Source organism: Sitophilus oryzae, unplaced genomic scaffold, assembly GCF_002938485.1.
Source record: "Sitophilus oryzae breed Bouriz unplaced genomic scaffold, Soryzae_2.0 scaffold_550_pilon_pilon, whole genome shotgun sequence".
Lineage (NCBI taxonomy): Eukaryota > Metazoa > Arthropoda > Insecta > Coleoptera > Curculionidae > Sitophilus > Sitophilus oryzae.
Window position 1 is genome coordinate 856,314 of NW_022147141.1, and position 22,039 is coordinate 878,352.

Genomic DNA, 22,039 nt, shown 5'->3' on the forward strand with positions numbered 1-22,039 from the left:
TCTCCATTTACCTCCATGTTTCCGCCCCAAAGAACAGATTGCTCTTGATTATTGCATCATAGATCCTGAGTTTTCTGTCTTTATCTATTTCGTCTGAATAATATACTCCACATTATATTATTCAGACATTTTATTGCATTTCTGGTCTTGACTATTCAAGAAGAAGACTAAATGAAGCAAATATTATGCCAAGAAGGTCTGCTTCGGGACCAGAACTTACTAGATCTATTGATTAGGAACAAAAGCAAAGGCATGGTCTTTATGTAAAAATTACGAAAAAATATTAGTGTCTTCTTCAAAAGCGAATATCTCCAATAAACATAAAGCTAATGAGATGAACCAAAAAACAAACTATCGAGAAAAGATGTATCTAAATGATAAAATGAATGAAAAATGTTAAAACAGAAATTTAAAAATGAAATTTTTAAATTTCTTGCTGTTTAACATATTCCACAGGGTGTTTCAAACTTTTACCAAAATATCAACATTTTGTTTTCCCTCGTATAATTAACAGATGGGGAGTTTCGTGTTTAATTTAGAAAGAGATACTAAAAAGTCAAATAATTTGGCTACATACTGATTAAAAACTCATCAAAATTGGCCCACTAGAAAAAAATATATTAAACTTTAAAATATATCATAGTTTTAAGGTGTCCATTTTTACTTCCGGTGGATGTATTTCAAAAACTATACATTTTAGTCATATACTTTTCTAATGAAACTCGCCTTTATTTTTTTACCAGAATCTGAAAATCAATTAATATACAGGGTGTTCTATTACAAAAATCACAACTTTCATGTGTAACTTTTTTTGGGGACACCCTGTAGAACTCTATATAATTTTAGAAAATGCTTTAAATTGACTTACATAAGCTCACAAAATTTTACTTCAATACAAACTTTTGTTCTCCTTGCAAAAACCGCGTCGTGTATGACGCGCCACCCTGTATAATTCGATTTCAATCAAAACTTCAATGATTAGAATATAAGCAGTATAGCTTATGCATTAGATTAATCTATTTCAATAAATTTACTTTGAAAACAAATTAAAAAAATTAAGAAGGAAATAAATAAGAATTTACTAAAATTACTAAAATAAAAAATTAAAAGCAACGGAAAAAAATGGGTAAACATTTTGGTATTTTATCTATAAAATGCAATACAGAAGGTTTCACATTAATACATTCACAGTAATTGAATTCCGAGGTAAAAGTCTCTGGGCACTCCACTAATATAATTAGTAGGATATAAAAGAAAATGTCTGCTTTAAAATATGAATATTATTTATAAATTATAAAAACAATGCTAAAGCTCGAGTAGTAGGGAGAATCAGTAGAAAATTGAAGTAAAAATTGTCTTTTAATTGTTTAATAACTTTAATTGCTTATACAATTTATGGATATAATAATTATCTTATACCTACTTATAGTTTTATAACAAAATGTTATGGGGGTTCTAAAGTTCTTGATTTTAAACATAATATTTTTCCATATATTTACTGTCAATATTTATTTGTGATTGATATATTTCATAAAAAGTACAATGAAGTGGAATTTTATTTTATTTTTTGCAAAGGGGCAGTTAATATAAAAAAAAATTATAGGTGCAAAAAATAAAATAAAAACATTAAAAAATGCAGAAAGGTAAGTATATAAATAGGATATGTTTTGCATGTTTAAACATAATTTTTTGAGTAAGAAATATTTAACATTAATTAATGCTTTTTTAACTAAAATTTAATTTGATCATATTTATAGTTTCAATTAGAACAATATGCATTTTTTCTTAAATTCTATGCTTTATTAGCTTCTGCCAGATGAACTGCTCTGAGAAGGACTAGGTGTGTTCATGTCACTGTCAGAAAGTTTTGGCATATCTGTGGTTGTTGACGATGGCCTGTCGTAGAGGTAACTTGTAGGCCTGTAACCATTATCGTAGTCGTAGGGATTTTTGGCCCGGTAGGATCCATAACCAACTCCGTACCTGAAAAAAAAGAGATTAGTGTTACAGTTGAAATTTTAATTTAATTTTATAACTTATACATTTAAAATATACGTAATACATAAGTTTATCTACAGTTTGTCAAAGAGATCTAAAATACCGACGCATCGGTAAGGGGACCGCAGTTCTCATGTAACTTGGCTGATTTTATTCATAAAATATCCAGGGCTTGCGGCGTTTTATGAAAATCCACTCACAATGTTTTTCAAAAGCAGCTCACCCCGTTTTTATTTTTTTTTCAGATTAAAAAAAAATCGTATTTTTAATAATAACTCAATTTTTTCAAATGGAACTTGGTTCGCTCGTTAGCATATTAAAAAAAAGGTTTTACTAATAAAAAATATGTGTGTTCATAAACTCAGTTTATGAACACAGAGTTTATGAACATACTCTAGATTGGAAATTAAAATACTATTTTTTGTGCCATAAGCGATCACTATATTTTAATGCCATATTTAATGGAATTTAATCGAAAACAAATATAAAAGTTAGTTTCCTTAAAAAAATGGCAGAAAAAATTACTAAATAATAAATCATGACAGACCCTAAGTGAATTCATTTTCAAATAAGACAGCCATGAATTGTCCTCAAGTTCACAAACCTCGTAAAACAGTGTGTCTTCATAGTAACCTTGTATAAGATAAACAAGGATAGTAGTAATATTCCCAAAAATGTCATTATTCTATTGCTGTTCGTATTTAAGATAAAAATAAAATATTTTTTTCGTAATCTTTGTACAGTAATATCTTGCTTATTAGCTTTTTCCAAATATGCTAATGAGCCACCCTTGTTCCAATTGAAAAAATTGAGATATTATTAAAAAGAGGATTTTGAGCGTCTTTTAGCCGGCCAGGACAAGACTCGAAAAACATTAGACGATCAAATCTAGTTTTCCAAGGCTCCTTGATTAGAAATTAGTGTTGTTAACATAGCCATGGTACTACGATTTTGTTTAAATGAAAATGTGAAAAGTTGACATAATATGATATATCATTCTATTCAGACTGTCATTTTCTATAAAATAAAGTAAAAATATACCCGGCAGCCATTTAAAAATCAAAGGTTGTAGTCATTTCCGGTGAAACAAGAAGTGACTAAAAACAATTGAATACATCAATCAATCCTAATTTATGTCATATACTCACATACCATATCTCGTTTTTTATCTGAAAAAAAAAATTAAAATGTTATAGGGTTGAGCCACTTTTGAGACGAACGTTGTGTGTTAATAGAAGTTCTTACAGATGTTATCATTTCGTTGATATAAAGCTATCACCAATAAGTCCAATCAAATTAAGTTCAAAAACCAAACATTAATAAAAAATACACATCGATCACAAACTGTTCAAAATATCCTATCCTCTGAGCCTAACCCTTATTATATTACCGAGTCATATTTATTTGTATATTTTAAAAAGTCAAAATATGTTTTGCTAATATATCACAAAATTAAAAACTAAATAAAATAATTTGAGAGGTTCTAAAAAAATTGGTTATTTTAAACTTGTGTTGACCGCATGCCATCTTAGATTTGATTTTTTTTTAAGTAATATACATTAATATAATATATAATTACAGTCCAATATTTTTAACCGCAATAATAATTTGTAAATTTTTTAGCACAAACAAATCTAAGAGCAAACTCTATTATTAAACTTTATAATGTCATAGAACTGAATTTTATCACACTCTCCTCATCCATTTCAACACATCCCAAAAGTGTTGATAATTCTCAAAAGAGTATAGCCCGTTACCCCTTTATTCGAAGCAATAACACAAAAATTTCGAGCAGAAAACCAATTTAAACTTTCCATATATATCTAACTCGTAACGGCCTAATAAATAGCCAATAATAGCCGAAGTACAGTGTAAGATAAGGCATTGCCATACGTTTCCGTTAAATCCGCGTTTTCCAATATAGATGTATATACGGCTGAATCGAATTCCATTATCTCCCAGTTAAGTTGTAAACGGTTACGAGTAAGAAATTACTTTGGAAAATAGCTCGGGCGGATTTATATCCTTCAATTTACTGTTTGTTCCTTAAGAATAATTATTATATAGGAATGATTCAAGAAGTTAAAGTTTAGGGAACCGTTAAGTTGAAATTACTCTCTAAAATAGTTATAAAATTTTAAGCATTTAATTGCCCAGTCAAATTAGACAAGGTGGAAGAAAATCCCACACTTTTGAAAATGGTCTTAAATGATTCCTCTAGACTTGGGCTGATATATGTGTCAAAAGTCCCCGAAGATAGTTGATGAGCTCAAGGAGAGAGGAGGGATTAAATGTCACTTTTATAACTTTTTAGCTTATCTCGGAAATTATGAAACCTACGAAAAAATACCCTATATAGAAAATTGAAGGTCAGAAAATTCTCTACAAAATTGGTTGAAGGCATTTTTTTCATAGGTCTAACCTTTTGAGAATTACAGGGTTGACAAAATTAACACTATTTCTAATATTGTATTTTCGCATCTAAAATCTAGTTAAAATCTAAATTTAACCTGTCATATTAATAATGGTAATATTAAGGGGTCCTTATAATATCCTTCAAGTCTTCATTGCATCCTGACTTTTTATGTTTAATTGGAGAGCACTAGTGCACACAGGACTTAACTATAACTACACACAAGTTAAAGATTAACGTATGCCTGCCTTACGGTAAAAAAGTACATCATAGCATTTAGCGCAGCTGCAAATATTGTAGAAAGTATACGAAAACCAAGGACATGGTTCATGGTCCACGATTGCTCAGAATTTAAGATTTCTATGCCTGCCTGTAGATTTTCCTAATGTTAAGTAGGACGAAACATTTGAGGCATTAGCAATTGAGGTCTGGTTCCATGAGGCTGTATATTGTGGTGATATTCTACATGAGGTCTACATCCTTCCTGTAGGTACAATTGACGTGGTCTGCAAGATGCTGGTTCATTCAAAACCAATTATTGAATGAACCAGCATCTTTCAGACCACTCAGTCTCCTGGACGTGGAAGGAAAACTGTATGAACATCTCATACGAATTAAACTGGAAGAAGAAATTGCTCACAAAGGGGGATTCTCAGAAACGCAATATGGCTTTCGTGGAGAAAGGCAGGCTGTAGATGCTATACTTAAAGTAATGCACATAGCGGAAGAAGCTGCTGTATATACAAGTAAGCATCGTAGACTTTGTGCAATGATCACAATAGATGTCAAAAATGCCTTTAACAACGCATCCTGGCAACTTATATTGAATAACCTACGAAAGAGAAAAATAGATCGATGTCTAATCGATATTATAGTATCGTACCTATCAGAGAGAAAATTATAATCGAGGCCGAGAGGTTACAAAAAGCTGTGATGGTTAATAGCGATGTACCACAGGGATTAGTCTTGGGACCTATGCTCTGGAATGTACTTTATGGTGATCTACTGAGGATAGAAATACCAGATAAAACAACTCTAGTCGCTTTCGACTTGCCGTAGCTTCACATAAAACAGAAGCAGTATTATTGACCAAAAAAAGAAAAATATCCCCGGTACATTTTTATATACAAGGAGCTGTAATTTATCCAAGTAATTCTTTGAAATACTTAGGAGTGTGGCTGGACACCAAACTTAATTTTCTGACCATATTAATAAATCGATCACCAAGGCTGAAAAAAACTGTCACCACTTTAGCCTTGCTCATGCCAAACGTGGGAGGAGCTAGAGCATCCAAAGGAGAGTGCTTGCTAGTGTGGTACACTCGCAGCTGTTATATACTGCCCCGGTATGGTATAAAGTCATTAAGTATCGATAACTTACACAAAGACTACGCAGAATACAAAGTATCATGGCTATTAGAGTATGCAGCACATACAAAACGGTATCTGGAGAGGCTATAGGGGTTTTATCTGAAATAGAACCTATTGAACTGCTCATACAGGAACGGTATGATAGATACCATGGGATGGATAAGGATCTAGCGAGGACAAAACTTCTTCAACAGTGGCAGGACAAATGGAATACCGGAACATATGGCAGATGGACATACAAGTTAATACCCGATATTCAATTATGGTTGAACAGATCATACGGAGAAGTGGATTTCTTCATGAGTTAAGCATTGTCTAGCCATGGGCGTTTTAAAAAATATTTGTATGATCGTTGTAGGGTTGATAGTGGCACCTACATATAGTTCAACAATTCCGTATGAAAGCCGGTAAGGACTTCGACTTACCCACATTTATCATATACCTAGTTGAAGAGGAAGAACAATGGACGCTAATATATCGGATAGTCCGAAATATCATAAATTGTAAAGAGAGCGAAGAAAGACAAAGAACATGATGAGATAAATCTAGACACCATTTACACTGAAGCAATGCGAGAGCGGATTCCAGTGTAAAGTGGTAGTTGGAGGAGGGTTCCGGCACTACCCAACTTTGGGTGTCTTATGCAAGATTTCTTCCCTCCTCAACACAAAAAAAGGTACAATTGACGTAAGTGTTAATATGTATTTATATGCACTACCTGTATCTACACTACCAATTTTCAAATCAGTCTTCCCTCGTAGAATTTCAAAAAGTTTTAAAAGCGCATACGAAAGTGTGATTTCTGACACTTCTCAAAATACAATAATTGAATACAGTAATGCTATCCACGTACATAACAACTGACTTCATCTAAGGAAATCTGGGCTCCCATGACTCCTCATATTTAAAATTTTCGATATTATTCCATATTATCCATTTTAAACAAGTAAATTGTATTCAATAAAAAAGTGATTGTAATTTACTATTTATAATAATGCATATATCGTACTTTTTTAATTCAGTAGGTCTTTCAAATTCTTTTTAAATTTTGTATATTATCGTATTATATATTATGAAATTTAAATTACAAAAAATCTATGTTATTAAAGGTAAGGTGCTTTAATTTTCATTAAAAGATCTTTGAATTAAATAATTTAATGAAGGCATCTCGCATTTCCAACACAAAAATTTATTCAGAAACATAATAATTCAGTATTATTTTATAGTTATTAATTATTTTGTTTCTATAATATGTTATGTACATAATGCCGGTTTTGATTCTCTAAATTACCCCAAAATAGAAAGCAAAATAAATAAACAGAAACCATTATTTATGTTAACAAATAACTTACGCAGTCAAGGAGTGTTTTATGTGAACGCATCACGTTTAAAATTTCTAAAATCACGGTATATATGTTAAGTTATACTTAATACTTAAAAAATCATGATATCGTACTTCTTCACCGCTGTTTGAACGAAAAACGTGCAATGAAAAGAAATGTGTTTGTACGGATTTGAAATATGCCATTTAATTTTGTATACAATTTATGAATGGCTTAATTCGGAAACCGTGAACAAAAATGTATAGGATCATTTTTATGGAGAATTTTTCAGTCAGCTTTATTTTTGTATATAGAGTGTTTTTCCGTAGATGTCATAGTTTCCGAGATATAAACAAAAAAGTGAAAAAATTGACATTTAACTCCTCCCTACTCCTCGAGCTCATCGTCTATCTTCGGGGACTTTTGACACATATCAGCCTAAAATCTAGAGAAATCGTTTAAAACAATTTTCAAAACTGTGAGATTTTTTCCACCGATGGGACTTTTTTTTAACTAAATTGACTGGGGTATAAATCCATAAATTATAAAAAATGAGGATTTTTTTTTAAATAAGTTTGAGCATTCATATAATATTTCTACATTTGATTTTTTCCTTGTTGATTTCCGTAAGTTAATTCTATAGACAAAGTGGCTTGCTATACAGGGTGTCCCAGGCTGAACGTTCATTAGAAATTCCTAGAGAAGTATAATATCCAGACCGGAGATTTTTTGTCACGTCAGTGTTTCACAACGAGATATATATCGATTAAAAATAATTTCAATATGGCGGCACGTCCGGAAATACCGGAAGTTGACAACAACTCTCTTAGTTTATTTAAACTAAGATACCTTACTTACCAAGACACCTTACATTACCATACTTACGATAACTAGATAAACTAAGATACATAAAATAGATATGTACCCTCATTTTTATTACATACTTAAATTCTCTGTAAAATTTTATAAATTTTGACATCAAATACTCTTTACCTAACATTAACCGTTTTTGATAAAAAACATATTTAAAATTTTTGGACGAAAAAAAATCCCTATCAATAAAATTTATATAGCCTAAACGTCACAAAAATGTAGTGATTATCACAGCCACTGTGACATAAAGAGAATACTTGAGGCTATCTATTTCAAAAATAAAATTGTTCGTATGTCATATAATATCGGCCGTAGCTGTCATGGAAATAATGAAAAAAAAATTATCATAAATATTTTTTTTCAAATGGAAACCTACTTTTTTTTATTTCACTAGTGAACAGATTTTTTAATTCGTTACTTATTTCTATACCTAAAATAAATCGTTTTTAAGTTATTTAATATTAGTTTTAAAGCGTATATTTTTCTTAATTTTAACCAGTAGCCTATGACTTTAAACGTCCAGCGATGTAAAACGATACATCTGGCCATGTCATATTGTGACTCTTTGTTAAAAAATCAATATGTCATCGATCGTCATTTCCAAGTCAACTTTGCGTTTTTTTCGATCGCATGGTATATGATATATTAATAATATCATTTAAGCGCGAAAATACAAGATACATTTGTATACACTTTATAAAGTTTAAACAGGCATTATTTATAATATGCGAAATTAAAATAATTATTTTTCTGACAGAAGGAAATAAATTGTCTGATTGTTTGACACTTAATGTCAAAGGGACCTAGATAAAATCAAGAAAAATATACGCTTTAAAACTATATCTTAAATAAATTAAAAACGGTTTATTTAAAAAAAAACGCTTTATTGTACAAAAAGCCAAAACAGCCTCATCGACAAAGCAAAACAAAAAAAGCACAAAAACAAATATACAAATAATACAAAAAAAATCATACATAAAAAAAAAAATTACGTCATAAAATTACAACTAAAACATATATGGACATTGCAGAACACAGGCGTATCTAGAAAATTTTACAAAAGGAAAACTGTAAATGGATAAAATCATATTATAATAACATAAAATCAAGAGTTATAAAATATTAAATACTAGACCTTTAACCAGTGTGTGAGATGATCAAAATATTAAAATTAAAATTCTAAATTGTTCATGATTAAACATCAACAAAAAAGTCGTTTACCGCATATAGGGCTCTCTCCAGTAAGTATGATTTCAGAGCTTTGCGAAATGCGGGAAAGAATGAAAGTGACTTGATATTCGAAGGCAAATGATTGTACATTTTCTTGGCATTGTACAGTATTGAGCCCTTAACTAGTTCTGAGCTCGGGGTTGGCAGATAAATATCGTGCTCCGCATTCCTAAGTGGATAGTTGTGAGAAGGCCTTTCCGGAAAAAACTGGGTTTCTATTTCAAAAATATGATGTATGATTATTTGAGCGATTTCCATGACAGCTACAGCCAATATTATATGGCATTATTTACGAACAATTTAATTTTTCGAAATAGATAGCCACATGTCTTCTTTTTATGCCACAGTCGCTGTGGTAGTCACTAAATTTGACGATTAGGCTATACACATTTTTTTGATAGGAAGTTTTTTTTTCGTCCAAAAATTTTAGATATTTTTCTTCTCAAAAACGGTTATTGTTAGGTATAGAGTATTTGATATCAAAATTCATAAAATTTTACGTAGAATTTACGTATGTAGTAAAAAATTGAGGTATCCATTTAAAATAAGAAAGTTTTTGTCAACTTTCCGTATTTCCGGAAATGCCGCCATATTGAATATATTTTTAATCGATAGATCTCATTGTGAAACAATGATTTGCTAAGAATCTCCGATCTAGATATTGTAATGCTCTAGAAACTTCTAATGCACGCTCAGCCTGAGACACCCTGTATATTGGATAAACAAAATTAGAATTTGATTACTCTTTAATGATTATATTTGAAAAAATATTTACATTAAAAATATAAATTTGTTACAAATCTTATAATTACACTTACAATAAACACTTAAGGTCAGTTTAATAAATACAGTACTGTCATTGTACTTTTATGTCTAGGCGTCAAAATAACCTTTTTCTATTGTCGTTTTACACATCGCAATCAAGTCGTACTTTTGTGATGTTTGAAAAAAAAAATAGTATATTGTTGTATTAGAAGTAAAAATGATACTTTTTGAGACGACGTTGCAGGCGAGGTACAAAAAAGCATTTCTTTGAATAGAACATGCTATTTTGCAAATAATATATAAAGATTTAAATGTAATATCTTGTGAGTAATTATATGCTGAGAAACTTTTGTACACTCGTTGAATTTGACACTTTATAATAATATATTTTCGTACTTTTATGCTTAGGCGTAAAAGTACTTTACTTTTATGCCTAAGCGTTAAAATGAGTTTTTTATGTTGTCAATAACGCCACAGAAATTAATACTTTTGTGACGTTTGAAAAAAAAACATAAACTATTGAGACAGATAGTAGACAATTAAATATTTTTGTGGTCTGTATAACTAACCATTCCGTTGTTCAAAATCCTCCCTAGTCTGGAAAACATAAATATCAATATAAATATAGAAATAATATTTTTTCAATTTATTTATTGGAGATATTCTGCATAAAAAAAACGTTTTTATTTATTTGGTTTTCGGCAATTTTAATAAAATATAATCCATTCATAAAAGCCAATATCCATTTGTGAAAAGGGTTTCTAAAAGCGACCTCTCTCAGTCGTAAACTGCCTTTCCTGCCCCAAAATGGTCTATTGAGGATAAACGTTTTTCATATTCACTTTTTTATAAATATTTTAACGCATTAGCACTCAAAGTAGATATTAACGTGAAAAATTCGATTTTTTCATTATTAATTTTTCGTTATTTAGAAGCCCCTTACACCGAGTGCTCCAAAAGGCCGAAATTAGAAATTTTCCATGAGAATTTTAGTTCACGTTTTTAATATGCGGGTAATATTTAAATATTTTAAAAATCTTACCACTGGCTTACAGAGGGTGTCACTAAACTTTTTTTTTTAATTCTGCACTGTATACCGGGTGCGTCTCAAAAGTGACTCACCGCTATAACTTTTTTAATTTTTTCAGTTAAAAAACGAGATTTTGTATGTTAGTATATGACATAAATTATGATTGATTGACGTATTCAATTATTTTCGGTCACTTCCTGTTTCACCGGAAATGACTACAACTTTTGAATTTTAAATGGTACCCTCGGTATTTTTTTTACTTTATTCAATAGAAAATGACATTCTGAATAGAATGACATATCATATGTCTACTTTTGACATTTTCACATATGGTTTATTTGAAATTATAACATGCAGTTCATAACAAAAATTTGACTCGAAATACCAAGTGTGTGGTATCAAATTATTCGTAAAAAATGCTTTTTCCAAATATGCCAATGAGCCACCCTCGTTCCGTTCAAAAAAAATTGAGATATTAAAAATACGATTTGGGCATTTTTTAACCAGGGCAAACAGGGTTTTTAAATTATAACCACAACCATGAGGACGCCAACCTAGACGTCCAGGAACCTTCGTATGAGAACTTCTAATCGAGACGATCGACTTATTGTAAGTTTATCGCTAAGAAACCGCCGTTTGCCAGCTTTTCAAATTGATAATGAATTACACTTAAGAAAAGTACATATTAACTAATGGGCTATAAGAAGAAGATTAAATGAAGCAAATCTTATGCTTCGGGACCAGTACTTACTAGATGTGTTGACTAGGCCCAAAAGCAAAGGCGTGGTCTAAATGTAAGAATTACGAAAAAATGTTATCGTCTTCTTCAAAAGTGAATATTCTCAACAAAAATAAAGCTTATGAGATGAACCAAAAAAACAAACCATCGAGAAAGGATGTATCTAGATGATAAAATTATTTTTAAATTTCTTGCAGTTTTACTATATTCCACAGGGTGTTTCAATCTTTCACCAAAATATCAACATTTTGTTTTCCCTCGTAAAATTAACAGATGGGGAGTTTCATTTTTAATTTAAAAAAAGATACTAAAAAGTCAAACAATTTGTCAACGCACTGCTTAAAAAATCATCAAAATCGGCCCATTAAAACAAAATATATTAACCTTTAAAATACATCAAAGTTTTAAGGTGTCCATTTTTCGTGCCGGTGAATGTATTTCAAAAATTATACATTTTAGTCATATACTTTTCTAATGAAACCAACCTTTATTTTTTACTAGAATCCAATTTAAATTGACTTACATAAGCTCACAAAATTTCACTTCAATACAAACTTTTGTTCTCCTTGCAAAAACCGCGTCGTACCTATATGTCGCGCCACCCTGTATAATTCTAATCATTGAAATTTTGATTGAAATAAATTTCAATGATTAGAATATAAGCAGATTAGCTATAGCTTATGCATTATATTTATTTACTTCAATAAATTTAGAAAAAGACTTAAAAAATCAAAAAATTAAGAAAGAAATAATTAAAAATTTACTAAAATGTCTCTGGGCACTCCACTACTTGATTATAAACATTTTTACAATACATTTTCCACACCTTTATAGTGTTCTCTAATTTGCAAAAAAAAATTGCATGGGTAATATCTTATAATAGCACATTTAGAAAGCATGATTCGTCATCCGCTTATTTTGCTAGGCCTTCGCCATTACAAGTAATACACCAAGATGTTATAAATTCGCTTAAGAATTTCTTAAGAATTAACCAAAAACGTTTTAATTTCACACTTCACATTTCTCTATCCCCGCCAGTAGATAATTTGGTATCGCTGCTCCGGCAATACTGGTCGGTTCCCGTTTGAAAAACGGAACGGTTCTGGTCCAGTTAGTGGGAGTGTGCGCTCCTTCTCTAGCTAGATCATTTGCTTTTTCATTAGCCAGAGTAGGAGGACTTTTATGTTGTGTTTAGTTTTGGTTAGTTTATTTCAACTATGTTTTTTTTAATTTTCTCTAAAATGGTATGGGAATATGGAAAGTATAAACGTAGATTAACCATTTTAGAACAAGATATTTTTTTATGAAGAATACATTTTTCTCAAAATGTCAATAACAAAAAAGTTCTTCCTCTTGTAAAGACAATCCGGGGACTGTAGAACTATAATAAAAAATACAATTTAAAAAAATAACTAATTTGCTAATTTTTATGTTTTTGGAAGATCATTAAATGGTGTCGAGAATTTTGAAATATTGAGAAAAAATAAACAGCTCTATGTTTAAAATACAATTTGGAAAACAATAGCTTAGCGCTATTATCTCAATAAATTTCTCGAATATTATGTAAAAAATAATGGATCCTATAATAGTGAGATTTTTTCATAACCCTGGGTAATGCAGTAATGTCCACAATCTCTGTTGAAACCTCTAGAGTGCATTAAATAAGGTCACTTAAAAATCATACTTAACTTTGTGTTTGGATACATATTTTATTAGTTTTTATCGAGGGGCAAACCGCTGGTGGTATTTATTGTATAAGCACTTGGTAATACTGGTATTTTTTTGGTACTTTTGGTACTAATTTGGTATTTTTGGTACTAATTGAGTATTATTTGGTAATAAACTGGTATTACTTGGTAACAAACTGGTTTTATCTGGTATTAAAATGGTATTAAACAGGTATTTTGTTGGACATCCTGGCAACGGTGGATGTGGATTAAATGCACGTGGCGACGGCCGGAAAGTTGATTGCATATCGTTTCTAGATTTTCTGGCCCATTTGCATTGAAAATGAGCCACCTTCGCGCTTTTTACACGATCAAAAATTTTTGGTGTTGACCTATTTTATATGAAGTATTTTAAAGTTTTTATGTTTAGTGTCTAAGGTAAGTTCCTACTTAACAATAAAATATACCTCGTTATTACTTAAGAATAATTACTTCTATTTCGAGGTTAGGTTGCTGGCCTATTTGAAAACTAGGTTATTTTTACTTTATTGCCAAGCTTGCAATTTTTCAATGCATAAAAATGGTTTTTACGCAAAAACGGTACATAGCGTCACACGAAAAAATGTCAAGAAATTAAAGAACTCGCATCATGGAAGCATAATATGGTTCTCTTTAGAATTTATTATTTTTCTTGTGCTTATATCTTTGAGCTTATAAGTAACAAATAGCGCAAATAACAAAAAAATCAATTACTTTTTATGTCTAGTTTTTATTTTATAAATTTTTGAAGTATCGATGTTAATGGGACCGCTAAAATGACTTTTTAAACGTGTCATGACAGTAGCTTTATTCGAGTTCCCAAAAAGTACGGTTCTAGAACGGTTCAAAACACTGACACAATATGATTTTTTGCAAATTTTGACATGACTGATTGTCGTAATTAGACTGTGCGATTGTTTTAAACCGTTCTAGAACCGTACTTTTTTGGAACTCGAATTAAGGTCAAGACACACCTCACCGCACCGCAAGTCGGCAGACTGTCGGTGAAGATGACGCGAAAACCACACTTGTCCGCACCTGATCTGTGTGTCGACCGTGCGGTCTGTCTCATGATTACAGTTTAGTATTATTTTAGAAGCTTACGGAGCTGTTTCGTGGAGACAAAATGTTGAAAAGGTTTACAAATAGTGAAAATAGTTTACGAATAGTGGTTGCAGTCATTTTCCACACTCATTCTTTATATTCAGCATTCCTATATTTTTCGTTCGACTGGTCATATAGCAGTGAAAACTCTCTTATCTCTTCGATTAATTTTTCTATTTTAATATTAATAATGTTTTTTGCTATAATAATAATAATATACGAGTTTTATATTAATTTAGTATTTAAAATATAATTAATAAATTTTTTTTACAAAATAGATTCGTACACCGCACCGTGTCCGTCAAAAAGTAAACTAAACTAGTCGGTCACCTGGCGGGCTCGGTGCGGGGATGATAGTGCGGTGACGTTGCGGTAAGGTGGGGACTAGGTGGTTCTTTTACATTGTGCAAATCTCTCTCCGTGCGACGTCCAACACACGGCCGTCACACGGTGCGGACGCGGTGCGGTATCTGTGTCTCGGCCTTTAAGCTTACATGTTTTTCTGGCCTAATTATCGTAGTTTGACATGAATAGGCCTTAAAGCTCCAAATATCTTAAACTCTTTAGATACTAAAAAGAATAATATACTAATTTGGTATTTTTGGTACTTTTTTCCCAAAATTGGTATTTATTGTACACCATTTTTAGCAGCGGTTTGCCCCTCGGTTTTTATAAATGTATATTTTTGTCTAATTAGTGTGATAAAGTAAAGATTTTACATTAATATCATTGGTGCAGTTTTTAATCCTAGTAAATTTCGCTCCCAGTAGATTTTGTTAGTTGGAATTTTTCATTGAACGACAGAACGACCTAGTTAATAACCGAAAGCATTTCTATGTTTGTGGAAATCCGGCAGAGTGGAGTTCTTCATTAAACAAGGCCAATTAAAAAAGCATGTTTACTGCTATATTTGATGAACTTTGCCATCGTTTTTTTTTTGTATCAGATCCAATATTTAGTTATAATTAAAACGGCTTTTGAAAAGTTATATGCTCAATTTTGAGCCTTTAAATTAACGTGAGCAGTCTGGAATTGATATTTTTACGAGTAACATAAAATTACCTATACTAACTATTGTAATAAAATGTTCGTGTTTTGATGTGTATACAGGGTGATTCACGGTCATGGTACTTTAGATGTTTTTGAAGAACCGATGAACCGGTGTATAAAGGCACTTGCCCCATCTGCTTACATTATTTTTAGCATTACGGTGTTGCTGTTTCATCTGAAAATCTGATCAATGATTTAACAGTTAAATTTCATCGATGCGACCTCTATGTGCTGGTTCATAAATTATCGCAAATAACTATTATTTTTTCATCATGTGTACTATAATTTTATTGTCAAATATTATTTTATTTAGTATTTTACTACTATGCAACCGGTTATACACTTGTCACTGGATGCCGCCATCAGCAGTAGGATTTTTGTCGACCTCTCTTTATCTTTGATCATCACCTGTCCGTCACTTGTCCGAAATTTTATAATTATCAGATAAAATTTCGTAGTTAAATCGTTTATTTTTGATGTGGATCGCAGTGTGCAATTTGTTCATTTAAGTGTGGGAATTTGTGAGTTAAGTTCGTTCATTGACCGGATATGGAATATGGCAGTGGAAAATATTCTAGAACATCGTTTTTTATTTATGCCTTTTTGTGAGTTGGACTAGAGAAGATATATAGTTCTCTATCTATATCCTGGAGGGATATTTCCGGTTGAAATCTGGTTTTGTGAAGGAAATTCAATCCAATCCTTGTGTGACTTCTTGTGTATCCACCGTCCGAATGTCATCGTGAAGAATTGGCTGCCTGTTTCGTGAAGCATTCCCTGTTGGTTATGAGCAGGTCTTCCTAGATAAGGATTAAGTCTTCCGGAGCTCATTTGGTCAGAGACGTGGTTCTATTTTGTCGGATTTACATGGACCGCCGACCAATTTCCGTAATGGGATTAAAATAGCCTTTTTCCGACCGATATTCCGATTCCACGTGCCCAAGAAGTCCCCGAGTAGTTCCAAGGTATGCTATAATTCTTCTACTTATTCTAAGTCAATGCTCAACCGATTTTTGTTCATATTGTTGTCTGGTTTTCGACTTTTCCACGCCCACGTGGTGTAGAAAGATTAGTTGAGTGTTATCTTTCTTAAATCATATTTGGTTGTTCGTAATTGTAGTGCAAGAAGTCCGATTCAGACGCACAGAACAGTCCAGAATTCCGTTAGTTCCTGTTGCCCGTGTAGAGGTACCCGTTGGACATCATAAACCCTCGTTGAGGTAAAGTTCAGATTTAATTAGTCCCTCTTTATGACCTTTATTAACTTCTACACGTTATGCTAGTCCTTGTTCTATAATTGAGGCTCTTTTCTAAGACAACCAATATTATTTAGGGTTTTTATGTTTACCATTTGAAACACCTACCTTACACCTGTACCTCTGCTGACATCCGTGAGCTCCAGTGACATTGCATCGAGCTGCTATACACCTTCGTAGACACCCTGTAGCTATGCACTATAGCTAAGCCGGACGAAGTTCGAGTAGTTTTCAAGTACTTGTCAAGAAATTACACTGTAGAGTAAGATCGTCTAGATATTAGTTAGATTTAGTTTGATATTTGTAATCCACCTAGGATATTGTACTTAGTTTTAAGTAAGGGGGATTATGACGTCATACTTTTAGTTCTTATTGATTTAAATTTCATCTCACTTTACATTTATTTTCATTTACCTTCAATTTCATTTTTTTATATAAAAACTTTTTCATATTTTAATAAATTGCTTAAATATTTTTACTAGTATTATTTACAGTCTAGTCTCATAGTTAAGTTAGAGTCACTTAAGTTCAAGTAATTATAATAATATTTGAAGTTCATGGTAGTTGCACTCAACAGTTCGAGGTTAGTGTTGAAGTCTACTTAATTGTAACATCTTTTATGCCGAGTTCATAGAGTATAATCTCGTGGCGCCCTTTTATTAAGATCTTTAGACCCCGACCACCCGACTGTTAAAATTAAAGGCTAGCGGCCTCTATGCAACTCATCCCGATTAAGTAAATTTGTGTTTTATTGAACCTCAAATTAGAAAAGGACGCGGCAATGAAGAGATCAGATTTTCTTCGATAATTTCGGTAAGATCGAAAAAACGGCGTCAAAGGCGGCTGGGGAATGACAATCGGTGATAATTTCGGCGATATCAATTTCTAGGCGTCATTTGCTAAAGTAGTAGTATTTACTCGAGTATTTAGCATAGGGCAAATTGTTAAATTAATATAAAATAAATAAGATTTAATATTGAGAAACGGCCAAATTTTCATGCTAAAAATGACCCTTTGAGCATGTCATGAAGTTGATATTTCGAAATTGTCAAAAATCGAGATAAGCCTTTTCGTTATAAAGCCGACGGTATGATCGAAAAAAAAACTGTGTCCAGTTGGCTTGGAAATAAACACCGATGACATTCCCCATATAAATTTACATAAAAACATTACATATAAAATGACAGCGATCTTCATTTCATAGCCATCGCTGATGATGTTGGGGTATATTGGAAACAATATAATAACTAATATGATACAATATTTATTCTAATATTTGTAATTCATCCCATTCATCTAAAGTAATGATTATATTATTTAATATTTATATTTAATATGTTCGACATCCTTTGATAAATTATTCATCCTGGCAACATTCAATATAGGTCGAAAGGTCACCAGTCGGACAAACCGAGCGATTATCTGAGAGCAAAAAAAATGGAAGCTGGTGATGAAAGCGGGAAAAGGAAAGTTCATTTCCCGCTGTGGGTCGGATCAATAAATCTATAGGAAAGGAAATGGTGCGTAAGTTGTTAATTTTGATTCCGATAAATTGGAACGAAGAGATTTTTGGATTTGAATTTTTAGGTCGAAGTGGAAATAAAGCATATCCATTGTTTCTTGAGTAAAGAAAAGTACAGCAAATCATAGCTAGTTAGTGTTGACAGAGAATAGTTAAAAACCGTATCATTTCTTTGTCAAATATAATGTATGAAATTTTTATATGTACTCGTCTTTCTCCTGGTTTGAGTGAGATTCCAGGGTGTGTTTTCTATGATGTCTGCTATGGGTATCTCGCAAAGTACTGGAGATAGAGAGTCTGTTAAATGGGAAAATAATTGGAGTTTTGTGGGGTCATAAATATGCGCCTTACGGATTTTTGAAAAAGTTTATAGCTTACTAGATATTTGAAAAAAAAAACAAATTTAGGCTATTTTAAAAATACTCCATAATTCCATTATAGTCTATTTTAGACAAAGAGTTTTCATTCTTCTGTTTTTTTCCTAAAGCCTGTTATTTTTGACATAAGAAACAGACATATGTTTTTTAAATGGAAACCATAGTTGGCATTGATTTCATAAAAACGTAATTTTTAAAGCTTTCCAGCGATATAAGCACTTAGTTGGCATGGCATTCTTAATCTGTTATGATTTAAAACTTACCTATAAAAAGACAAAATATATTTTATAAAAAATTTACATTAAACAAATTGAAACCTAAAAAACTAAATTACTAGATACACTTTAAGTTATTTTAGCAAAAGTTCAAAAAATCCGCCATTGCTTTGAGTACATAAAATGCATCTTTTTAAAACTGAATTGCAAACTTTTCTCACAGAACGGCCGGTCGACTTTATTAAACTCCTGCCGTACCACCTCGTCGTGTCCCACTTTTGATTTATAAGTTTTCTTGTAAACCTTATTCTTAACCATAATAATAATAATAGCTTCCGTATATAGCGTTTAACGCCTTGGGAGTAGCAAGGTACAGCTTGCCATGCGTTCGGTATACTAGGAAGGTAATGTGGCTAGCAGTACGCTTCAACCGCCTATTATTACCTCAGGATTGTGAATCCCAAGTACACATTTAAGGCTGAGTCGACCTAAGTAAAGAAATTTTGTTTTATTAAAAATAGTCGGCTGATCAACTGCCAGCTGTAGGATTCGAACCCACAACCTTGAGATTGGTAGACGAGAGCTGTAGTACCTCTACGCCACGTCTACGTGCTCATCTTTTAGCAATTTTACAGTAAGAAAAGTAGTAAAAATATTACAGTTTCAAGTTAAACTAGAAGCTAAATGGAGAAATAAATAAACACAAAAAAACTATTTAAAAAATTTGAATTTATTCTACCCATTTATAAACTCTTTCAATGATTCTCTACTTGAAACAAAAAATACAGTACAGTACTCTCAAGATCTTTATAGACGAAGAGCTTTAACGATTTTAACTTTATCAAGTGCTATTTTATTGTCCTGAATCGATTAAAATGGAAACTGTAGTAAAACTGAGAATATGTGGACAATCGAGACAATAAAACTGGTAGTGTTTCGGGAGATCAGTTACAGCCATCCTCTATAATAGTCCTCCAAAATTAATTTTTGACAGATATTTGTGTAGGAATACGAAAATTAGACATTTCGAAGGTTAATGTTGAGTATTTGAGCGGTATTTGATGAGGAAACTATAAATGTCGTTGAAATACTGTCAAAACTTCAATTTGGGAAAAAAAATCATGTAAAATATAATTGAAGAGTGGAAATACCAAAGGAGGTAAGTGCCAAATTTTTCAATATTAAATTATTACATTAGAAACGTAATGAATACTAAGCTGCATGTCCTAACAAAAGTTACAAGTGCCAAGCGAACGCGTCTATTGTTTATGTATATTCTATGTATTTTAAAAGATATATGTATATTAAAAATGTATTCAATAATGGTCAGTAAAAGTGGTCAAATAGTATATCAATTAGGTCGACGAAATCAGACGTAGGTAAAGGAAGGTTGAACTAGTCTATAAATATACAGGATGGTCCGAATTGTATTCGAGGAACTTCGACAGCATGCTCTGCATAATAAAAACTAAGTAAAAAAAGTCGTATAAATTTATGTTCTAAAATGCTTCGTTTCGGTGATACAATGACTGGAAGTTTCATTTTTATTGCGTTTTTTTTCACATAATATCTGAACTAACGTCGATATTTGGATGAAATTAGTGCCTGGAAGTTTTTTGACACGAGAAATTTGATTTCGATATGACTCCTCCTTGTAGGGGGCGCTACCTACATATTTTTAACGGTATTGAAGAGTAATAACTTTTCGTCTGTCTAATAAGTGTATGTGTTTGTTTTTAACGTAAAAAAGGTCTCTTGGTAAAAATAGGTACGAGTAGCTATTCTCAATATATTTAGAACGAAAATAATAAATGTCTTTTTTAATGAAAAATAAATTTTTAGCCGACCATACCAACAGGTATGGTAGGCTATTAAGATCGGCAAAAAAAAGTTTTTTTAATTTCACTCAAAATGAATTATTTGGGTCATAAATGACCTAAATACAAAATATTTTCATGGTGTCTGTCTGTCCGTCTGTAACACGATAACTCAAAAACCGCTAAACCGATTTTAACCAAATTTGGCACAAAAATACTGTGGCACCCGAGAATCTGGCCATTAGTTTTTGGCGGGGGTAGGGGTTAGTAAGAGGGTATGGGAGGGGGTTAAAAATTAAAAAAATCGTAACTCCAAAATTACAGTAGCTAGCGAAACGCGGTTATCAATTTAAGATTAGGAATAATATTCAACAAAATTTGTAATAACATCAAAATCAGTCAAAGTCGCAGTTTTTGAGATAAAAAAATTGCTTTTTATTAACATATTTTAGTATGGGCGGCTATACGTGCCTCCCGGCGCCAATTTTTTATGTTAAAACAGTTTCTGTTGGACCTTTGGCATTAAAAGATCTATTTTTTATAGTCTAATAACTATCTAGTCAATATGTTTAATTATGTCAATGATGACATGTATTGATTATCTCGATTCCAAATATCTCGAGGGGCATTACATTTTTTTGAAGTTTGTTGTTTTTATAAAAAAAAATGTTTAAAAATTAATATTTTTTACTCAGTAGTTATATACAGTTACTGAAGAAAATTTATTATTCTTCAAACAAGTTAAGATCATTTTTCAAGTAGGACTCGATATTGACAAAATTCTCTTGTAAAAAAAAATTGAAATCTCATGATAAATAAAGACACCAATTTTCATCCAAATATACCGACGTTAGCTCAGAAATTATGTGGCAAAAAATTGAAAAAAAAAATGAAATCTCTACACCCGGTATCTCCGAAACTAAGCATTTTAGGACATAATTTATACGAACTGTTTTACTTATTTTTAACTGCAGAATATACTGCTGAAGTTTCCAGAATACAATTCTGACTACCCTGTGTAACCGTCTTCGTAACTGTTTGACAACATAACCGATAACCACGATGAAAAGACGAGTATAAAAGAAAAGGGTTTTCTTCAGCATACTCTTTTATATGTACAGTTAGTTAATGAGTCAGACAGTTAATGAGTTCATAATTTAGTCAGTAAGTCGTAGCAGTCGTGAGTCAAGAGATGTTGTTAAGATTGTAAGGACTCCCCAGTCTACTTTGTTTTGGCATTTCCCAACTTGTT

General features: G+C 31.6%; 1 protein-coding gene across 1 annotated transcript in view; it reads right to left on the bottom strand.

The window, feature by feature from the left end:
• Positions 1–1,719: 1,719 nt before the first annotated feature.
• Positions 1,720–22,039, bottom strand: part of LOC115887001 (TATA-binding protein-associated factor 2N) — a 123,222-nt gene continuing 102,902 nt past the window's right edge. The window contains exon 7 of the mRNA XM_030906328.1: positions 1,720–1,983. Coding sequence (XP_030762188.1) covers positions 1,803–1,983 — 181 coding nt within the window. The 3' untranslated portion in view covers positions 1,720–1,802. The remainder of the gene's footprint in view (positions 1,984–22,039) is intronic.